This window comes from Merops nubicus, unplaced genomic scaffold (assembly GCF_000691845.1).
Source record: "Merops nubicus isolate BGI_N331 unplaced genomic scaffold, ASM69184v1 scaffold5078, whole genome shotgun sequence".
NCBI classification, from domain to species: domain Eukaryota; kingdom Metazoa; phylum Chordata; class Aves; order Coraciiformes; family Meropidae; genus Merops; species Merops nubicus.
The window spans coordinates 99245-120379 of NW_008627833.1; the positions used below are offsets into that span (position 1 = coordinate 99245).

The 21135-nt window shown below is 49.3% G+C and overlaps 1 protein-coding gene across 1 annotated transcript in view; it reads right to left on the reverse strand.

The window, feature by feature from the left end:
- The window catches only part of SLCO2B1 (solute carrier organic anion transporter family, member 2B1), a 49982-nt gene that overhangs the window by 11398 nt on the left and 17449 nt on the right, over positions 1–21135 (reverse strand). Inside the window, exons 7-8 of the mRNA XM_008946477.1 lie at positions 11670–11778; positions 3145–3309 (exon numbers count right to left, since the gene is read on the reverse strand). Coding sequence (XP_008944725.1) covers positions 3145–3309; positions 11670–11778 — 274 coding nt within the window. The remainder of the gene's footprint in view (positions 1–3144; positions 3310–11669; positions 11779–21135) is intronic.

Below are 21135 nucleotides of genomic sequence, written 5' to 3' on the forward strand. Positions count from 1 at the left end.
TTCTCTTCTGCAGCTCAGCAGCCCCGGGCCTCTCAGCCTGTCCTGGCACAGAGATGCTCCAGGCCCCTCAGCATCCTTGAAGCCTCCACTGGACTCTCTCCAGTAGCTCCTGGTCTTTCTGAACTTGGGAGACCAGAGCTGGATCAAGTACTCCCAATGTGGCCTCATTCATTACATGAATGGACATGAGTCCATTCAGTATAGCAAAGGCCCAGATGATTTGCAGGATCCCTCTTTTTCAGCTTCAATGATCTGGAGAGGACCAAGGCTTTTGCAGGGACTAGTGAAATTATCATAGACTCACAGAATCACAGAATCATTTAGGCTGGAAAAGACCTTTAAGATCATTGAGTCCACCCATTAACCAAATGCTAAGGAAGAGCAGCTTTGCAAAAACAGAGGGACCCTGCAGCCAACCCGCTGTCATGTAACCATGCATTGAAGATGGAGGGACCAATAAAAAACTCTGATTCATCCAGAAAATGTGATTTTTCAGTGTAGACAGGAGAAAATATCAATAAAACCTGGAGAGGATATTTAATTTCTGCATAATCATAGAATTGTTTTAATTGGGAGTTACCTTTAAGATTATCAAATCCAACTGTAATCATCAAGTCGAACCACTGATGTGCCCAATTCTGTTGTCATTGTCACAAAACCGTGAAAGTTTTCACAACAGACTCAGAGTTTTACAAAATCCACCTTACAATGGGATACCAAAAAAGTGCAACCTGTTGAATTCAACAAAGAACCGCCTGGGAGGTTGCTTCCAGCCCAGAAATACCCACACAAGGAAGGGTTTTCCAACTACAGAAAGTTTTGTTATCTCACAGAAAAAAAGGCAAAGCAGGACTCAGTAGCTGGGAACAAAAGCTAAATTTGTGCAAGAAATATGGTGCTTGTCTTTAACCCATTGGATAAATCAAGCCAGGGAACGACTTGGCAGGGTATATCAGCGGAGGACCCCACTGCTTCAGCATTAAACCGTTCTGCCAGTATTTAGCCCAGGTTGCTGGGCTTTGCCAGTCTGCCTTCCTCACTTTCTTCTGAGTTCTTTGTGGCAGATTCCGAAAGGCAAAGATCTTTCTCTGAGGCTGCATGCTGTTTGGTCAAAAAGATATTAAAAATATTTCTGTGTCTACATTTCTGAACTCTTGTAAGAGTAGGGCTACATTCTTTGTATTTTTACTACCATGACAAGCTCCCACAGGGAGACCTCAGCCCCAGAGAGAACATTTTGGATATTACAATACAAGCAAAAGCAGTTTAATCTCATGAGTACAGATCCTGCTTAACACTTTTTCCTTTCTTTCTTAACAACACCGACAGCAAGTGATTAGCCCAATGGCTACAAGCAATTAGTACAACTATTGTCAACATTTTTAAGAGTTTAAGCATGACAGTTCTTCACTCTGAGGGTGGTGAGACATTGGAACAGATTACCCAGAGAAGTTGTGGGGGCTCCATGACCGTATCCATCACTGGATGTGCTCAAGACCAGATTGGATGGGTCTTTGAGCAACCTGCTGTAGTGGGAGGTGTCCCTGCCCATGGCAGGGGGGTTGGAACTGGATAATCTTTAAGACTCTTCCAGCCCAAACTATTCTATGATGATTCTGTGATTATTACACCAGCCTGACTGGACTCTTGCTGCAAAATGTCTTCCAAATGCATACAAAAGTTACTAAAGTTTTAAATTTTATTTATAATCCACTTTTTTAAAGACCCTTAACCTAAAGATCAATGTAACCTAATCCCTGCTACAGAGATGTGCACAATCAGTATCTGATCTTTCTTTGATGCCGTGAGTTGGTTTCCTCTCGTTGATTACAGTGAACAGCTACAGGTAACAAGCACTTCTCTGGGTCTTAAAAGATTTTATTCTAGCAAGTTCAGGTTGCAGTGTAAGGGAAAGAAACATAGAATCATACAAATGTTTTGCTTGGAAGAGACCTTCAAGATCATCAAGTCCAATTGTTAACACAGATCTGCCAGGTCCCCACTGACCCATGTCCCCCCTGCCCTGGGCAGCCTGTTCCAGAGCTTGGCAACCCTTTTAGGGAAGAAATTTGTCCTTATGTCCAACCTAAACTATCTGTAGCACAACCTGAGACCATTTCTTCTTGTTCTATCACAAAGTAGCTAGGTATCACAAGAAATCACAGAATCATAGAATCTTTAATGTTGGGAAATCCTCTAAGATCAACTGCAACCATCACCCAACACTACCATGATCACTAAACCATGTCCTCAAGTGCCACGTCTACATGTTTTTGAACCCCTCCAGGGCTGGGGACTCCAGCACCTCCCTGGGCAGCCTGGGCCAAGGCCTCACCACTCTGCCAGGAAAGAAATTCTGCCTAACGTACAACTGAAGCCTCCCCTGGGGCCACATCAGCCCATTGCCTCTTGTCCTATTGCTCATTACCTGGGAGAAGAGCCCAACCCCCAACTCCCTCCAGCCTCCTGTCCAGGGAGCTGTTGAGAGCCAGAAGGTCTCCCCTGAGCCTCCTCTTCTCCAGAGCAACCAACTCCAGGTCCCTCAGCTGCTACTCTCAAGCCATGTTCCCCAGATCCCTCCCCACCTTTGTTGCCCTTCTCTGGACCCACTCCAGCACTTTAAAGTCCTTCTTATCCTGTGGTGCCCAAAACTGACCCCAGTACCCAGGGTGTGGCCTCCCCAGTGCCAAGTCCAGGGGCACAATCACTTCCATAGCTCCTGCTAGCCACACTAGTTTTGATCCAGGCCAGGATGCTGGTGGCCTTCTTGGTCCCCTGGGCAAACGCTGGCTCATGTCAAGCAGCTGGCCACCAGCACCCCCAGGGCCTTTTCTGCCAGGCAGTTTCCAGCCACTCTGCCCCAGCCTGGACCATTGCCTGGGGTTGTTGTGACCAAACTGCAGGATCTGGCACTTGGCCTTGTTAAAACTCATGCAGTTGACCTTGGCCCATCAGTCCAACTTGTCCAGATCAGGAAGGTAGATAGTAGCTGGGAAATCACATGGGCAAGGACTTTGTGCCATGCCTGTCTGGGGGTAGTGGAAGGAGACCAGCAGCTCAAGAGGGGAAAGTGCTTCTCAGTAATCTCTAGATTAATTTTTAAGAGGTGATCAAAAGCTGGCAAGGCTTCACAGCGACACTTACCAATGATCATGTTGGCCAAGGACGCCGTGAGGGAGAACTGTCTCTCCAGGAACTTCCCCATGAATGTTGCTAAGCCAGCGACCATGGCAGAGAGGTTGACCTGAGCCAGCACCACCAGCAGGTAGACAGGGTGACGCAGGTTCCTCAACAGGACCACAGGAAAACCTGAAAGGAAAAGGGGAAACCCATTGCATACAGAGGAATTGTGCAGCAAAACATTAATCCACAGAAAATGGCAAAACCTTGAATTTCCCTACAACCCTACATTTTTCTGTGCACAACTACATCTTTAGGAGGGAGGAGCTCTTCTGAACATTCCATCTACAAAAGGGCAGAATGTGTGCTTTCAGGGTTTGTCATTTCATAGCTTAATTGCATCACCATTTGGATATGAAAAATTCATACAATCATAGAATCATGGAATGGTTTGGGCTGGAAGGAACCTTAAAGATCATCTAGTTCCAACCCCCCTGCCATGGGCAGGGACAACTCCCACTAGACCAGGCTGCTCAAAGCCCCATCCAGCCTGGTCTTGAGCACATCCAATGATGGAACATCCATAAATCAGGATGAACTACAATCAGGACTTTGCAAAAATTAAACACCTGAACACTGAGCTTTGTTGTCAACAAAGTTGATTTCTTCACAGCTAACAGCAGCCATCTAATGTGAGATGTCTTATGTAAGTTGTCCAAGATGAGAAAGGGAAGCTGACAACCCTCATCCCACCTGCCTCATAAATCAGCCATGGGGTGGGTGAATCAGTGGCTGAAGATGAAGCAAAATGTAGGGTTTTCAGTGCAAAGCATGTCCAGTCTCAAAATGAACATCAGAAGAGAAAAACTCCTCTCTGGATACATCCCATCCCTGCAGAGCTCACCTCCATATCTGTTAATCCTTTTGATTTGCTGCTAAGGTCAGTCAGGGGCCATTTCTGCTGAAGGTCATGCAGTTGAGACTGAGAACTGCTCTAAACACACATGCATGAAGGCAGCATATGAAGGGTCTGTGCCGGCACAATGGGAAATTGTTGGAGGCCTCAGCATCAGTAGAGTAGACTAGACCAGCCTATTTTCAATTGGAACGGACCTACAATGATCATCTAGTCCAGCTGTCTGACTACTTCAGTGCTGATGAAAAATCAAAGCATGTTGTTAAGGGTATTGTCCAAATGTCTGAGTCTCAAACACTGACAGGCTCGGGGAGTCGACCACCTCTCTAGAAAGCTTGTTCCAGTGTTTGATTACACTCTAAGTAAAGAAATGTTTCCTAAGTCAACCCTAAATGAAGCATCTTGAGCAAAGAAAAATGATATTTCATGTCAACACTTGGGTGATGTGCTCAAGGGATCCTGAACATCTGCTAATGCAGAAAACAAACCTGCCTTCTGCGGCAACACCTCCTGCTGAGCTCTTCTTCAGAGCTGCCAGGGTCTTATGATGTCTTAGGAGAAAGGCAAGAGACCTTCAGGATGATCAAGCTCAACCATCCCCCAGCATTGCCAGGTCCCCACTGACCCATGTCCCTCAGCACCACATCTCCACGGCTTGGAAACCCCTCCAGGGATGGGGACTCCACCACTGCCCTGGGCAGCCTGGCACAGTCCTGGACAGCCCCTTTGGGGAAGGGTTCTTTCTTAATGTCCAGCCTAAAGCTCCCACCACCCACAGGCTGAAGGCTGCAGCGCTGAGTGATTGCAGGGGCTGTTACACATGGCCCAAGTAAACACGGCCATGTTCCTTTCCCTGAAGCTTTCTGGCAAGGCTTCTCCTAAAACAAATACAAAAGTATCTGGGAAGTCATTAAAAGTTCATTTGTTTGCTGCAGTTGCAACTTCAATGTCCTTTTTGTTTCAATCATTTTAAAAAATGTGTTTTTTGCTTACAGGAAAGAAACACTCCAGCAAATTCCCCTGTGGCTGAACCCTTAACTGCTTGAGACAAAGATGTCTTCAGCCTGCTTGGCAATCCCCAGGGCCACGGGGGTGCCCGATGCTGACACCCTCCAGCTGGGAGGCTGCAGTTCTCCAGCCTGGAGAGATTTCTTCTCAGACCCACTTTCTACTCACACCTTTGCTCCCCCTGAACCATCGTCTTCCCCCGAGCTCTTTGTCCAGCTTTGCAACATGCAAAGGGCACACGTAAGGGCAACTTCCAAAGAGATGATGTGCTTCCCAGAGGAGGGCTTTGAAAGCCAGTGTGGTGAAGCAGAGATAAGGAATTAACAGGGAGGATTAATGTGAGGGCCTGCCATAAATGAATGGTGTTAATTCTCAGCAGCTCACAAACAACTGGGACAATCTTTATATCTGCTTCAGCACAGAGGCTCTGGGGACAACTATCTGGTGCTTGTCTGGGAGTTGCCCCAAGCTGTCTATTTGGTTTAGCTGTCCTAAAAAGTTATGTGAAGAGCAGAGGTCCCTCCCTGCATGTGAGGGAGTCCCCCACGCACAAAGGCAAAGCTCTCGTTCAGGGGTGTATCGCCAGTCCAGCTCAGCACGCGGCTCTCAGGGTTAGGGAAGCAGCTAAAGATGTTGGGGAGCAAACACAGAGAGGGTCCAAGCATGCAAGGCACACTCAAGGACCTTGAATTACTGATGTGCTGGAGAGCAGGGAGGCTAGCAATCAGCTGGAGAGGGAATGAGCTGCAGTGATAGCGCTATGCTGGACCAAGATGGAACCCAAAGAGTGGTGCTTTTGCTCTTAAGTATCATAGAAGTCATAGAAACATAGAGTGAATAAGGTTGGAAAAGACCTTTAAGAGCATCGTTTCCAACCATTAACCCAGCACTGACAGGTCTAAATCAATAGCCATCTTATTTTTTGAACGATACTCCTGCCTAGTTTAAAAACTGGAATATCTCAGATGTGTTGTAAATATGAGACTTCAACCTGTTTGCTGAAAGATCTGTCAAGAGCTAATCCAGTCTTTTGTGGGAGGCAGTGGGAATCTTCCACCAAAAGATTTCTTTTCCCTAGAGTTCTTTGGCCTTTTCAACCAAGCCAGACCTCTTCTGTCACCCTAGATCAGAGCTACAAAGCTCTGACAGCAAGCAGGTCTTCCACTTCATGGTGGGAGGCAGCACGATTGGCACCCTCTGCAATCACCACCTTGTTATTAATCTGATCTTCCTTACAGCTCCAGAGAGGAAGCTGGGCAGGTATTAAAGCAAGTGGAAACTTTAAAATAATAATAAAAAATATCTTTGAAACCAACTTTAGGCACCACAGAGAAACAAACAAGCCACAAACCCAATGTTTTAATTGCTTTGGAGATCACCTTTAACAGATTAATCCTCAGTGGGTGCCTCAGAAGCTGCACATCCTCCCAGGTGTTTCCAGCAGAAGCTGAGAAATTAGCAATGGAAATGACTTCAGGGTAGCTAAATCCTACTCTTTTTGATTATCACGAGCAGGTCCAGTGCCTGCAAAAGGAGCACTCTGTGAGTCCGAGGAGCAGGGTGCAACTCAATGTCATGAAGAGCATCTGTGCAAGAGCCAAGACCGTTCCCCACAGTGCTTTGACTTTCCTACATCTGAACAACTCCAGCGAGTGAAGCCTACTCCCTTCTTGGGTAATTGACCTCATTGTTTGGAAAGGTCCCCAGTGCTTTGTTGAGTATTTATCCTGCACACAGCTCCATCCTGTTATTGCTGATTGTGGATGGAAAAGCTCTTCCTGCCCCTGACGCAGAGTTCCCAGGGCTTTGCAAACTGCTTTAAGCTCATCACACCTTGCCCTGGAAAGATTTAAAGCCCAGTGGCTTCCAGCAAAACAGAGAATATGAAGCACCTCATGGGACGGGCTCTGCCCCAACCTCTTTTTGTTTCCAACAAAGTAAACAGCAAACATTCCTGCAAGCCTTATTTTGCTCTCAGTTATCTGCATGTGCACTGAAGCAACAGAACAAATGACAGAATGCATTTCCTTCTCCATAATCATGCTTCATTTTGCATCATTTAAGCTGAAATAAGCAACTAAAGAGCGTTTCTGAACATATTCCTCCTCTAGGTCAGCTTAGTGATTTAAGGCTTGCCTCTGCCAAGCCCTTAAGAAAATTATGAACCCTTGAAGACACTCTTCAGCCTCATTCTGCTCAAGGAGCAGCCTCGAGTGCTTTGCTGAATCGCAGCCTGCCCAGTGCCTTTCTCCTCTGGAGCCTCCCCCAAGCTTGGGCCAGGTTTGGAGCAGGAGATGCATCCTCCCCATCTATCAGGGAAAGCCATCCCTGTTCCCTCCAGGTGACAGGCAAAGGGACTCTTCCCAACGGGAGATGCTGCCTTCCTCCTCGGCAAAGTGTTCCTGGTCCCAGGCTGAGTTTGCAGCCATCCCACACAGGTGGTCCATGTCAAAGTATGAGGCCAGTTTGCAAAATGTTTTAACACCAGTGATGAGCCAGCTCCAAACACTGACTCAGCTGATTCCAACCTGAAGTGCTTTGTTTGGGCAGACCCAACACAGATGGTGCATAGTACCTTCTAACTGAAAGCAGATGAAGACCTGCAGATGAGCCAAATACCAAAGCACAAACTACTTGAGGTATTCAGACACCTCAGGTGTGTTCAACCACCTCATCCAGAGGAAGGAGTCTGTCTTACAAGGGATGCAGAAGGAACAGAACTGAAATACAACATGGAAAAATCTGAGATCTTGTGTGATCCCTGTTTGATACTGTCCCTGTTGGTATCCTGATGCTTTCTTTCCTCCCACCCTGAACAGGGGACCCATAGCCATCAATGTTGGGCAAGTCTGGGGCTGCCTGTCCCCAGGACAGCACCAAAGTACCAGACATCTAGAACCATCTGTAAAAGCTCCCCTTGAGACACAGGTGGACCAGCAAGCAGATAAAGTCCAATCCACTTCTTGCCAATAGCCATCTCCAGCATTAGCTTTAGCCCCTTGACTATAAAACTAATCCATTTTTTACAGGCAGAGGAAAACTGTGAGTGTGAGACTGAATTAATGCCCATGTTGTTATTTCTCTTGTAAGATATTACAGGAATCTGCTTTGTGCTGTTTCTGCTGGTGGATTGGCACTGCCCACCTCCTGCCTTTCTCCAGAGCGGGCTCCTGCTCCCCACACCACGTGCAGAGATGCCAGGCACAATCAGAAAAACCAAGGAGGTAGAACTCAGAGATTTCACAGCACAACCCCATCAGCTCCAGCCTCCTGAGACCAGCAAAGCAGGACCCCTCACCTTCAGGAGCCAAGTCATACGTTTGTACTGGGGAGTTGGGTAAAAATGGCTCATTATGAACGTGGTGCAGAGATCAGACTGCCCTACAGCATTTCTCCATCATGCGTGTTTCATTCTGTCTCTCTTTATAAACAACAGAAGGTATAAAATTGCCAGGTGATTCAGGCTGGAAAATCTCCAAATGCTGTTTTCAGAAACTCTTGTTTACAAAAATCATGTCAAAATAGAAAGGAAGGAATGCTTGGTGAGGGAAAGAAGAAACAAAATAAGCAGGATGGTCACAAAATGGGAGGTAAAATTGTCTTTCCAATGACCCATAGACGAGTGTCCAGCTCTGGGGTCCTCAGCACAGGAATGACATGGACCTATTGGAGCAGGGCCAAAGAAGACCACAAAAGTGCTCTGAGGGCTGGAACCCCTCTGCTGGGAGGGCATCAGGAGAGAGTTGAGCTTGAGCAGCCTGGAGAAGAGAAGGCTCCATGGAGACCTTGTGTCACAAACCACTTCTCACACCTTGTGATCTTCCAGGACTTCAAGGGGCCTCTCAGAAAGCTGGGGAGGGACTTTTGAGCAGGGCCTGTTGGGACAGGACAAGGGAGGATGGATTGAAACTCAAAGAGGGAGATTTAGACTGAAGAGAAGGAGGAAATTATTCATGCTGAGGGTGGTGAGAGGGTGGTGAGCCCCTGGCCCAGGCTGCCCCAAGAGGTGGTCGCTGCCCCATCCCTGGAACCATTCCAGGGGAGGTTGGCCGGGGCTCTGAGCAACCTGCTCTAGTTGCAGATGTCCCTGCTCCCTGCAGGGGGGTTGGACTGGATGACCTTGAAAGGTCCCTTCCAACACCAATCATTCTGTGGTTCTATGAACCTTTGAACAGGATGATGCCTCTTTCATGTTGGGTCCTTCTTCATCTCCAGTCTTCAAATGCAGCACTTTAACTGGAAGAAGGTCAGAACTTGGGTGGAAAGAAACCATGTCCTTCCTCAGTGTTGCTAACAGGGGAGGTGGAGAGGCCAAAATCATCTCGTGTGGGGTGGGATGGGGAGGATGGTAGATGAAAACCTTTGTAGAACAGAGGAGCTGGATTTCTGAAGGCATTTCACAGTGGGGCTGCAGAGATGTGAACTGTGGGAATGCTCAGGGTGTGCAGCAATGTGACAGCTCTGTGGTGGCCTAGCAAAGCTCATCTGCTAGGACAGTGGGTGATGTGTCCACTGCCATCTGTACTATATCTCCAGACTTCACTTTCAGTTGCCCTGGATAGTTGGATTAGATGCTTGGGGAAAGTTGAAGTTGGACGAGGTGACTTTGAAAGGTCCTTTCCCACCCAAACCAGTCCATAATTCTATGAGCGAGCACTAAAGTCTTCAGACTTCACCCAAATTGTCCCCATCTACACCACCATACCTTAGCTACCATCCAGTTCCTGGCTCTAGAAACAGTTTTGTACTAGAAATCCTGGTGATTTCAGCAAGATTGGTCTTCTGAGAAAAAATGCAGACACTTCATTTTTTTCAGAACTGGGCTTTGGGGGTAAATTCTCAGAAATAATGAATTTATCAGCACAGCTCTCACAGTCCTGGTGCAAACCCTGTGCCAAACCTGCAGTTTGAGCAGAGGGAAGAGATTTCCTTCTCTCTTTACCCAGGAGCAGGGAGCTCATTTTTATTCCTGTCTCAGAGGCAAAGAGCAGAGCGTCGGTGTGAAAATCCCACCTGAGCACCATAAATCTGCTCCCACACAATCGCATCCACTGGCGGGTTTGCTAAATGACAGTGCCACAAGGTCAGCAGGGGAATGAACCCCCGATGTGCTCCCCTAATTTAGCATCAGGCTAGCGAAGAAATGGTGCAACCAGCAGAATAAAAACCTGCCCACGCTTGTCTGGCTGCTCCTGCCCTGCGCTGACCTCAGTAAAACAGAATGTCCAATAAATTAAAGGGATAATATTCAGGAAAGATGGAGGAAGCTGACATGGATTGACTTCAGAGGATCACCTTTCTTAAGTAATTGCCAAAATGCAGAGTATTTCCTTCAAAAAAAAACGACCCTGAGCCATAAGCTTCACAGCCTGAAGCCCAGCTGATTCCCTTCAGCATAAAAGCCTCCTCCTTTCTAAACAAGCTAATTGCACAGGATTAAGATCACGCTTGGCAAACATGCATCTGATTTTAATTGCCCTGATTTTAATTGCTCTAGACAAGACTGTTTGTCCTCGGTGGGACAGGGAGGGTAGCCTGGCTCTGATAATAGTTGGACTTGGTGACCTTAAAGATCTTTCCAGTCTAGTCAGTTCTATGATTCCATGATACTGTTAGTGGCTTTGAAAGAAGGAGTCTAGGGAGGCTTTCTCCCTGGTTAAAGAAAGAAGGAATTACTGGAGAGAGTCCAGTGGAGGCTTCAAGGATGCTGAGGGGCCTGGAGCATCTCTGTGCCAGGACAGAATGAGAGCCCTGGGGCTGCTGAGCTGCAGAAGAGAAGCCTCAGAGGGGATCTGATCAAGGCTGAGCAAGAGCTAAAGGGCCCCTGGGGGGCAAGAGGCTGGGGCCAGACTCTTGTCAGTGGTGCCCAGCAACAGGACAAGGGGCAACGGGCACCAACTGGAACCCAGGAGGTTCCACCTGAGCAGGAGGAGAAACTTCTTTGGTGTGAGGGTGGCCGAGCCTGGAGCAGGCTGCCCAGAGAGGCTGTGGAGTCTCCTGCTCTGGAGAGATTCCAAACCCACCTGGATGTGACCCTGGGCACCCTGCTGTGGGTGACCTGCTGGAGCAGGGGGGCTGGATGTGATGATCCCTTCCACCCCCACCGTGCTGGGATTCTCAGACAAAATGCTGCCAATGCTGCTGGGGATCTGACTCCTGCTTTGACTCAGGAGCTGAGCAATAGCAGCTGGATGCACTCAGCTGCAAAATCCCACCTAACCGTGGAGGCTCTTCCTCTTCCCATGGCTCTGCTCAAGGCTCACATCTTGCACCATCTTTCCTGCCTGGCTGTGGCCTCCAGTGAGGTTTTGGGCTCCAATGTGGTTTCCAACTGCCTGTGGAACATGAACAGCTACCAACCTCAGATGCTTTGACCAGCATGAGGTGAAGCAGGGTAGTCTGGATGTGGTGGTAAGCATCTGCTGTGAGCAGACCAAGAAAAGATCTGCAGAGCTAATTAGACCCAAGAGCATGTCTAAGCTGCATCTTGAGGGCTTTTTTAGGAGGTAGGCTGAGCACAGGGAGGAATGTCCCTTTTGTTACAAGCATTGCAAGTTTGCCAGGATGCGTGTTGTGCAAGCGGAGGAGCCCCGTCCAAGCATGAGGAGGGGGTGCACACACTTACGTTTGATGAACTTGGTTAGAGACAGGTTTTGCATGTGTTCAGATCTTGACCTGAGCTGGCTGAGCATGTCCTCACTCTTCTTGCGGTCACTCTCCTTCCCACATGTCACCTGGGGACAGATGAGAGGCTGTCACTGCCCCAACCATGCCAAAGTTTCACAGAATCACAGACTGGTTTGGGTTGGAGGGACCTTCCATGGTTGCCTAGTCCAATCCCCTGCCCTGAGCAGGGACATCTGCAACTAGAGCAGGTTGCTCAGAGTCCTGGCCAACCCTGAACTTGTTTTTTCTCTCCCAAATGATGACAGACAGCAGCCTACACTTCTTGCAGACAGAGTTTATGATGTTTCTGATCTTGGTCAGCATTGCCCATGTCCAGTGTGTCTTCCTGCTCACAGCTGCTGCTCCATGCCCATGCCATCAGGTCTTCAATGGGGCTGAAAGCATCCACACAGATGTCTGCACTACAGGGGTAAGAACCAACTTTCCCCCTTTCCCAACAGGAACGACTCACACTTCAGAGAAGTCGAGCTGAGCTATTACCCAGGTGCAGCACACAGTGTGCTCACCTCACAGGAATATGGAAATTCAGGAAGTGTAAGCCTAAAGACAGGTATCCTGAGGGAGATGCTTGTCTTCCCCTTGTGTGAGGGGAAGCAGGCACAGGAACCCAAGGAGCAATACAGCTAGACCTCCATCCAAAGCAGGTTTGGACACTGGTTTTGGATGAGGATGAGGTTGCCCAGAGAGATTGTAGAAGCCCCATCCCTGGAACCATTCCAGGTTCATTCTGAGCAGCCTGCTCTAGTTTCAGATGTCCTTGCTCAGTGCAGGGGGGTTGGACTAGATGACCATGAAAGGTCCCTTCCAGCCCAAATCATTCTATGTTTCTAAGCAAGAGGATCTGACTCAGACCCCCTAGAGCACTCCCTGTACCAGGGAGTGCAGTAAGCAACCACAGAGCCCTCACCTCACCCAGCCCCTTTCCATTCTACTCCTCTTCATGGAACCCCCAGCTGAATTCTAGCAACTCCTACTCTGTTTAATACTTTAATTTTCTTTTAGCCACATCTTCCCCACTGAACAGCAGTGCTACGGAAGAGCCATCCTCTCCCACCCTGGTCCATGGAAGGAGAAAGATCCTGCAGCTCCCCTCTTTATTTCTTCTCTGTTCAGGGTAACACCACTTTGCAGCTGGAGCTCAGATAGGTTCAGACATCTCTGCTTCATTTGGCCCCAGCTGGTGCTTAGAGCTTTGCAGGACATTCATCCAGCCCCAGGTGTCACATGAGCAAAGAGGTGCTGGCAGAAGACAAGAGGTGGAAGATGGAGGGCCTAGATCATCTTAGCTCCATCCCAGCCTCATTAGATGACTGCATGTCAGAGGAAAGTGTCCAACATCCCACCAGAAAGCCAAGCCCAAGGGAGGGGAGGATTTCTTGGATGGGTATCCCATGCCTTGTTCTGCAGGCTTTTAGGGGAATCCCCAGGTGGAGGGCAGTTATTGGATGACATGCTACTATAGATGTGTCCTAGCAGAAAGTGTTCAGTGGGAATACAGTTTTCCTGGAAAACTACAGCATACTTTTAGCCAGAAGGCCAGAGCCAGTAGCTCCATCTCTGGCATCCCACAGGAGCTCAAGCAACAGAGCTGTTGCAACTCTCACCACAAGTTTAATATGAGTCAGACAAATGGGTTCATTCAACAGAAATTAGATGTTCTTAATTCACAGAAAGAACTGGACAGCTCGTTGGCTAAAATGATCTTTTTCTTTGAAACCAAGACTGATTATTAAACACCAGGGAGGTCAAAAAGTCCCGTGCTGTGAGTGCCACCATTCCCCCTCTGAAGCAAGAGAGCAAGAAAACTCTTCTCATGGTTTTTAAAGGTAGAACTCAGAGATTAAAACATTTTCAATCGTAAAGATAAAATCCAGCTTCCTTTCACTGGTCACTTGCATTACAAGGTCTCTTAGTGTTTTCCAAAAATGCATTCAAGCTGTTACTGACTGTGGCTTTCTCAGCTCCCAGCTATTTGTACATCAGGGTGCTAACAGTCTGCTGGGCACCATCTGTGCATCCAAAACCAAACAAAAAAAAAACCAAAAGAGGCCCCTTTGGACCCTCAGCAAGCTTGCAGAAGAGATGAAGCAGAGTGGTGTTGGTGACACAGAAAGGGGTGACCCGAGGGGGGAACCCCTCTGCTGGGAGGGCATCAGGAAAGAGTTGGGCTTGAGCAGCCTGCAGAGGAGAAGGCTGAAGCAATTTCTAAAATCATTTTGCCATTTCAAAAGTCTGTCAGTGCCTGTTGCAACAGGACAAGGCAGGATGGTTTGGAACTGCAAGGGAGATTTAGACTAGAGAGAAGGAAGATATTTTGATACTGAGGGTGTTGAGCCCCTGGCCCAGGTTGCCCCGAGAGGTGGTCGCTGCCCCATCCCTGGACCCATCCCAGGGGAGGTTGGCCGGGGCTCTGCGCAACCTGCTCTAGTTGCAGATGTCCCTGCTCCCTGCAGGGGGGTTGGACTGGATGCCCTTGAAAGGTCCCTTCCAGCACAAATAATTTTATGATCCTATGTTTCTATGAAAAACCCCAAATTCCCCAGTCTGGGATGCCTCTGTGTGAGCGTCACTGTGGGAGGTGGGATGTTTCTGTGCACATCTGCTGGCTCAGCACCTATCCAGGGAGAAGCTGCCTCCTGCACATGAAGCAAAGCCCTCAGGGAGGAGAAAAACTCCTCTCCCCATGCTAGCTTGGCCCTGAAGGCACCAGGAAATGCATTTCTCCAGGATGAAGGAGGCACCTTCACACTCTGGAGAAGCAAGCTGAGGAGGTGCCAGCACAAATCCTGCCTGCTCATTGTGGGCAGGGAGGCAAATGGTGCTGGCTCCACCAAAATGCTCAAGCCCTGGTGATGATGCTGTCTTCCTGCTGCAGGGATTTTAGCATTGCTCAGAGCAGACAATTTGGCAAATTGGAGTAGGTAGGTGCAATAACACAGGCTGGTTGCTCTACCCTGCCTGTCTGCTGCATCATTCCAAGGAAAACAACACAAATGTGAGAAATGCCTTGAAAAATGGGTTTTTCAGGAGGCTTCCTTAAAGGACTCCACTTCCTGGTGCACATCCACTGGTAAATGTGCTCTTGTTACATCTCATGGTTTTGCAACGTGATTTTATCTCTCTCTGTCACTTCTAGCATCAAGGGGGGATGGAGGAGGCAGTCAGGCTTCTGAGGAAGTAACATAGAAACGGAATGTTTTGGGTTGAAGGGGCCTTTCAAGGTCATTGACTCCAACCCCTCTGCAGGGAGCAGAGACATCTGCAACTAGAGCAGGTTGCTCAGAGCCCCGGCCAACCTCCCCTGGAATGGTTCCAGGGATGGGGCAGCGACCACCTCTCAGGGAAACCAGGGCCAGGGGCTCAACAACCTCAGCATCAAACATTTCTCCCTTCTCTCCAGTCTCAATCTCCCTCTTACAGTTTCAAACCTTCCCCCCTTGTCCTGTCTCAACAGGCCCTGCTCAGAAGTCTCTCCCCAACTTTCTGACAGGCCCCTGGAAGTCCTGTCAGGCCCCCAGAAGGTCTCCCCAGCTGGAGCTTTCTCCTCTGCAGGCTGCCCAAGCCCAACTCTCTCCTGCTGGGCTCCCAGCAGAGGGGTTCCCCCCTCGGGGCATTGCTGGGGCTCCTCTGGCCCTGCTCCAGCAGGTCCCTGTCTCTGCTGTGCTGAGGACTCCAGAGCTGCCCCAGCACTGCAGGGGGGTCTCCCCAGAGTGGGGCAGAGGGGCAGGATCCCCTCCCTGCCCTGCTGCCCACCAGGCTGAGGGGTGCAGCCCAGGCTGCTGGGGGCTCCAGGGCTGCACTTGCACGTTGTTGGCTCATTTTCCTGACCTCCTCTTCAACCTTTCCCCATTAACTGATAACCCAAATTGGAGCACGCTTTTCAGGCACTTCCCCCTTGGTTGGTTTGGTTTCAGCTCCCCACATGCCCTGGAAGCACACCAGGTCACTGCTGAATAAACATGGGAGGATTTGTCCAAACGGAGGCCATCTGTCCCGGGACAGAAACTGGAGAAGTTATTTTTCACTTCCCCTGGGCCGTTGCACAACATCTTTGCCTGCACAGAAGGGTCAAGTCACTGCCCTGGCACCGTCCCACCACGCTGGACCTGGGTTGTCTGCTGGGACCCCTGGGGACAACCCCAGACAGAGCTGTCAGCTGTTTGCACCCTTCAAATACCCTCTGCGGGTTTGGAAGGCCCCAGCGTAGGGCAGGAGGCTCCTTGCAGGCTTGGACAAGCTGGTGCAATCCCATGATGTACCCAAGAGCAACATCAGCATCCATGGGGCATCCTCAAATCACAGGGGGAGGGGTCCTCGCTGTACCTTGCCTGCAGGAGCTTCTCCTCATTATAAAGCTTCTGCTTCAGGACTGGAGGGACCTGTGTCGCCTGGACCTTGCCAAGCAATGCCACTTCCAGCAGAAACAACCCAAACGTTTGGCCCTAACTAGCAATAGGACAAGAGGCACTGGTCTGGAGTTACCCCAGGGGAGGTTTTGAATGGACATTAGGAAGAATTTCTTTCCTGGCAGAGAGGTGAGGCCTTGGCCCAGGCTGCCCAAGAAACTGTTGGAGCCCCCAGCCCTGGAAGGGTGTGGACATGGTGCCTGGGGACATGGTTGAGTGATCATGGTAGTTTTGGGTTGATGGTTGGACTTTTGATGATCTTGGAGGTCTTTTCCAACCTTTATGATTCTATGATTTGAGATAGAGATGTGTAACCAGGACAAAAACTCATCTCATTCAAGGTTTCTCCATGCTTGCAGCCCCCTCCTGCATTGTGCACCAGGTGCTTTTGGGTATAACACAAGGACATCCAGTCTGCACACTGTGGTCCTAAACTTGCCAGCTCCTCATTCCATACCTTGAGACACTGCCCACACAAATGGGGTTTGCCCTGGGGAATGAGGGGTAAGTTCTTAACCCATAGCTGTGCCGTGTACATGTCCTCCAGGATGGAGCTGCACGTCCAGCTTGGTATTATTCTCTTTCCCCAGGCATCTAATCCAACTATCCAGGGCAACTGAAAGTGAAGTCTGGAGATATAGTACAGATGGCAGTGGACACATCACCCACTGTCCTAGCAGATGAGCTTTGCTAGGCCACCACAGAGCTGTCACATTGCTGCACACCCTGAGCATTCCCACAGTTCACATCTCTGCAGCCCCACTGTGAAATGCCTTCAGAAATCCAGCTCCTCTGTTCTACAAAGGTTTTCATCTACCATCCTCCCCATCCCACCCCACACGAGATGATTTTGGCCTCTCCACCTCCCCTGTTAGCAACACTGAGGAAGGACATGGTTTCTTTCCACCCAAGTTCTGACCTTCTTCCAGTTAAAGTGCTGCATTTGAAGACTGGAGATGAAGAAGGACCCAACATGAAAGAGGCATCATCCTGTTCAAAGGTTCATAGAAACACAGAATGATTGGGGTTGGAAGGGACCTTTCAAGGGCATCCAGTCCAACCCCCCTGCAGGGAGCAGGGACATCTGCAACTAGAGCAGGTTGCTCAGAGCCCCAACCAACCTCCCCTGGAATGGTTCCAGGGATGGGGCAGCGACCACCTCTCGGGGCAGCCTGGGCCAGGGGATCACCACCCTCAGTGTCAAACATTTCTTCTTTCTCTCTGGTCTCAATCTCCCTCTTAGAATTTCAATCCATCCCCCCTTGTCCTGTCCTAACAGGCCCTGCTCAGAAGTCCCTCCCCAGCTTTCTGACAGGCCCCTGGAAGTCCTGACAGGCCCCCAGAAGTTCCTCACTCTGAGGGTGGTAAGACACTGGCTCAGGTTGCCCAGGGAAGCTGTGGATGCTCCATCCCTGGAGTTGTTCAAGACCAGGTTGGACGGGGCTTGGAGCAACCTGCTCTAGTGGGAGGTGTCCGAGCCCATGGCAGAGGGTTGGAACTGGATGATCTTGAAGGTCCCTTCCAACCCAATCCACTCTGTGATTCTGATTCTATCTCTGCATATAGTGCAACTGTGGAAGGAGTAAGTACAGTGTGAGGAAGGACTGAGGCCAACGTTTCCAAGAGAGCTGGGGTGTACAGACCCTGCTGCACCACCGCTGGAGAGCAGATCCAGACCAGGAAAACCAGTTTGTGGCTGGGATGGTTGACCAGCAGGGCTGCTGGCATGGAGAAGTTCTTGGGCAGCAGAGGCCTAGCTAGCCTCCCTCACCCAGAATAAATTATTTATATAAAGGAATATATAAATATTCCTTTATTATATTGGCTTCCTACAACCATTAGCAATACAGCAATGATTAGGAAAATACCATTTAATCAAGATTAGGGGCAGAATGACCAACTAAAGACTAAAATATAGCCTGGAGATCAGGCAAAGATTTGCAACATGGAAGGAAATAAGTTTTTGAAAGCTCCTACCAGTGAGAGCTAGGAGGAAAACACTGATAAGATGGACTGAGAGCCAGAGAGGATTCCGTGACAGCAAACTGGAGCTGCCAGGGCTTGGGCATGACCAGGACATGTAGACCTGCTTCCCATAAAATCCATCTGAGCTTTCTCACGAGGCATCTGTTTGCAGATGACACACACTGACATTACAGGGGAGGCTTTGTCAGGGTGAGGAGGAGCTGTCACTTCCCAGACTACTGCATGGCGTCTGGGAGGTGTTTGGTTCACAGAACGAAACCTGAACCAGGGGATAATGGAGTGGACAAGACAGATCTTGCACATGAGAATTGCTGAGCGAGGGCGATGCTCCTGCCTTTGTTTAAGGGGCTCCTGAGAGCACCTTTCCCATTTTCAGAAGTTTTTCAGGTCACCCACGGATCTGCAAAGACCGGGGAGGTGCTTTACCAGCTGCAATGCAACAGGGAAAGCTGTCAGCAGACAGAACAGAACTGCCCAGGTGGGGACACCATGACATAGAGTCATGGAATGGGTTGGGTTGGAAGGGACCTTAAAGACCATCTAGTCACAAGCCCCCTGCCATGGGCACAGACATCTCCCACTAGATCAGATCTTGCACACCCCCAGGGATGGAGCATCTCCAGCTTCCCTGGGCAACCTGGGCCAGTATCTCACCACCGTCACAGTGAAGAACTTCTTTCTAATTTCTAATCTACATCTCCCCTCTTCCAGTTTGAAGCCATCACCCCTCATCACTAGAAGCCCTTGTAAAAAGTCCCTCCCTGGCTTTCTTGCAGGCTCCCTTCAGATACTGGAAGGCCACCAAAAGGTCTCCCTGGAGCCTTCTCCACCAGCCACAGATGGTAAAGCTACAGTTGAACTTTGGCTACTCAGCAACTGGAAAATGCTCAAATGCTGTAGTGCCCCATGATCAGGGACACAACGCCAAGAAATGGTTCACGCTCATGGAGGCAGGATAAAACTGGAATTATTGGGGAAAAAAAAACAAAACTGGTCTTGACTGGAAACAGTTTGTCCAATAACAGTCTCATCCTCTCATCCTGAGACCATGACAACTTTTTAGCTTTGCTGTGATCGTCCCTCAAATAAGATTATTCTGGATATGTTTGTGCTAGAAACTTATTGATAAGTTTCAAAGCAGAGAAATGAAAATGTTCTGGGTCTGGAGTGACTGATTTATGAAAAAATTACTCTTGTCAACATCATCATTAACATTAGGGGCACAAGTCATTCCAGGAACTTCAAAGAAATATGTTATCAAATAAAGATAAAGCTGAAATGTGGTTGTAGAATAAATAGTCCAGAAATGTCTTGGCTGATGGGAGGAGGCAAATAAGTCTCCACATAGACAGAGGGAGGTGCTGTAAATCAGTGTTTGCTGATGATGCCACTTATAAGGATGGTCCTTGGTCTGGAGAAACTACAAAGAGCTCAGATGACCTTTAAAGGTCCCTTCCAGTCCAAACCATTTTGTGATTCTATGAGTTGTATAGAGAGAAGTAGGAGAAAGAAAAACAAATGAAGGTAGGAAGAGAAGCAGAGAAGAGAAATGGTGCTTTTAGTAGCAAGAAGAACTGAGCTATGGGCCAGTCTTTGTTTCTGTGACCTTGTTTGGTGGACTTTGCAGTGGAGAAATGTACCCACAGCTTGGTGTGCACATGTTATTCCCAGGCAGCCTCATCATTGATGGAGACAAGCGTGGTCCCAGGGGTCTGCAGATAGCAAGTGGCATAAGGACAGCTTGGTCTGGGGCACCCGAAATTCCATTCTGGCCTCCAGAAATGAAGCTCACAGAGGGTAAGCTCTGTGGACACAGCAGGCTGGTGCTTTTCCCATGTGTTGTCATTGCTGCTGTGCCTGGAGGTACTTGCTGTGGGTAAGATACCGTGCTGGGACTTTACAAACATGGTGGGAAAGACCAGCTGATGCCTGCAAGTGCTTGCAGCTTGTGGTTGCTCTGCTATTAATTGTTTTTTTCCTGCTTTGGACAGCCAGAAACCTGAAATCAAAACGCAGCCAAGGAAATGCCGAGTGTCTTTGAAGCTGTAGTTGTGTTTATACACGGTTGACCTAAAGGTTATCACAATATCAGTTCTTACAGATCTGCTAGTCTGTAAAACCCTGCACTGACCCCATCCCTTCCTTCCTCTCTGCAGTGTTTTGGGGATGGGGCTGCCACGGGGGTCCCACCTTTCCTCCCTGCACTGTCATATTTCCATCCCAAACCAGAGCCAAGCACAAGAAGAACCAACAGTTTTGTTCTGTGCAGTGAGAGGAAACCTAGAAGCAACCTCAAAGCCACAGAACGAGCCACTGTGGCACCAGGGACCTACTGGGAAAAGACAGCTGTTCCAGCTGGGGCAGAGTAAGGCCAAATTTGGGCCAGCTTTGTGTCTGCAGACACACATTTTCTTTCTCCTTCCCTCCATCCCTTCTGTGGAGTTGTTGGGACAGGACAAGGGGAGATGGACTGAAACTAAAAGAGGGAGATTGAGATCAGAGAGAAGGAGAAAATGTTTGGCACTGAGGGTGGTGAGCCCCTGGCCCAGGTTGCCCCGAGAGGTGGTCACTGCCCCATCCCTGGAACCATTCCAGGGGAGGTTGGCCGGGGCTCTGAGCAACCTGCTCTAGTTGCAGATGTCCCTGCTCCCTGCAGGGGGGCTGGATGAGATGATCCTGGAAGATACCTTCTGACCCAAACCATTCTGTGATTCTATGATTCTGTGATTCCCAGAGTTGACCTAGGGGAGTTGGTCAACAGCCATCTGAAGGTGAGCCAGCTGGTGCCCAGGTGGCCAAGAAGGCCACCAACATCCTGGCTTGGGTCAGCACCAGTGTGGCCATCAGGAGCAGGGCAGGGATCATCCCCCTGCACTGGGCACTGGGGAGGCTGCCCCTGGAATCCTGGGGTCAGGTTTGGGACCCTCCCTCCCAGAAGGATCTGGAGGGGCTGGAGCGTGGACAGAGAAGGGCAACAAAGCTGCTGGGGCAGGGGCCAGGGGCCCAGGGGTG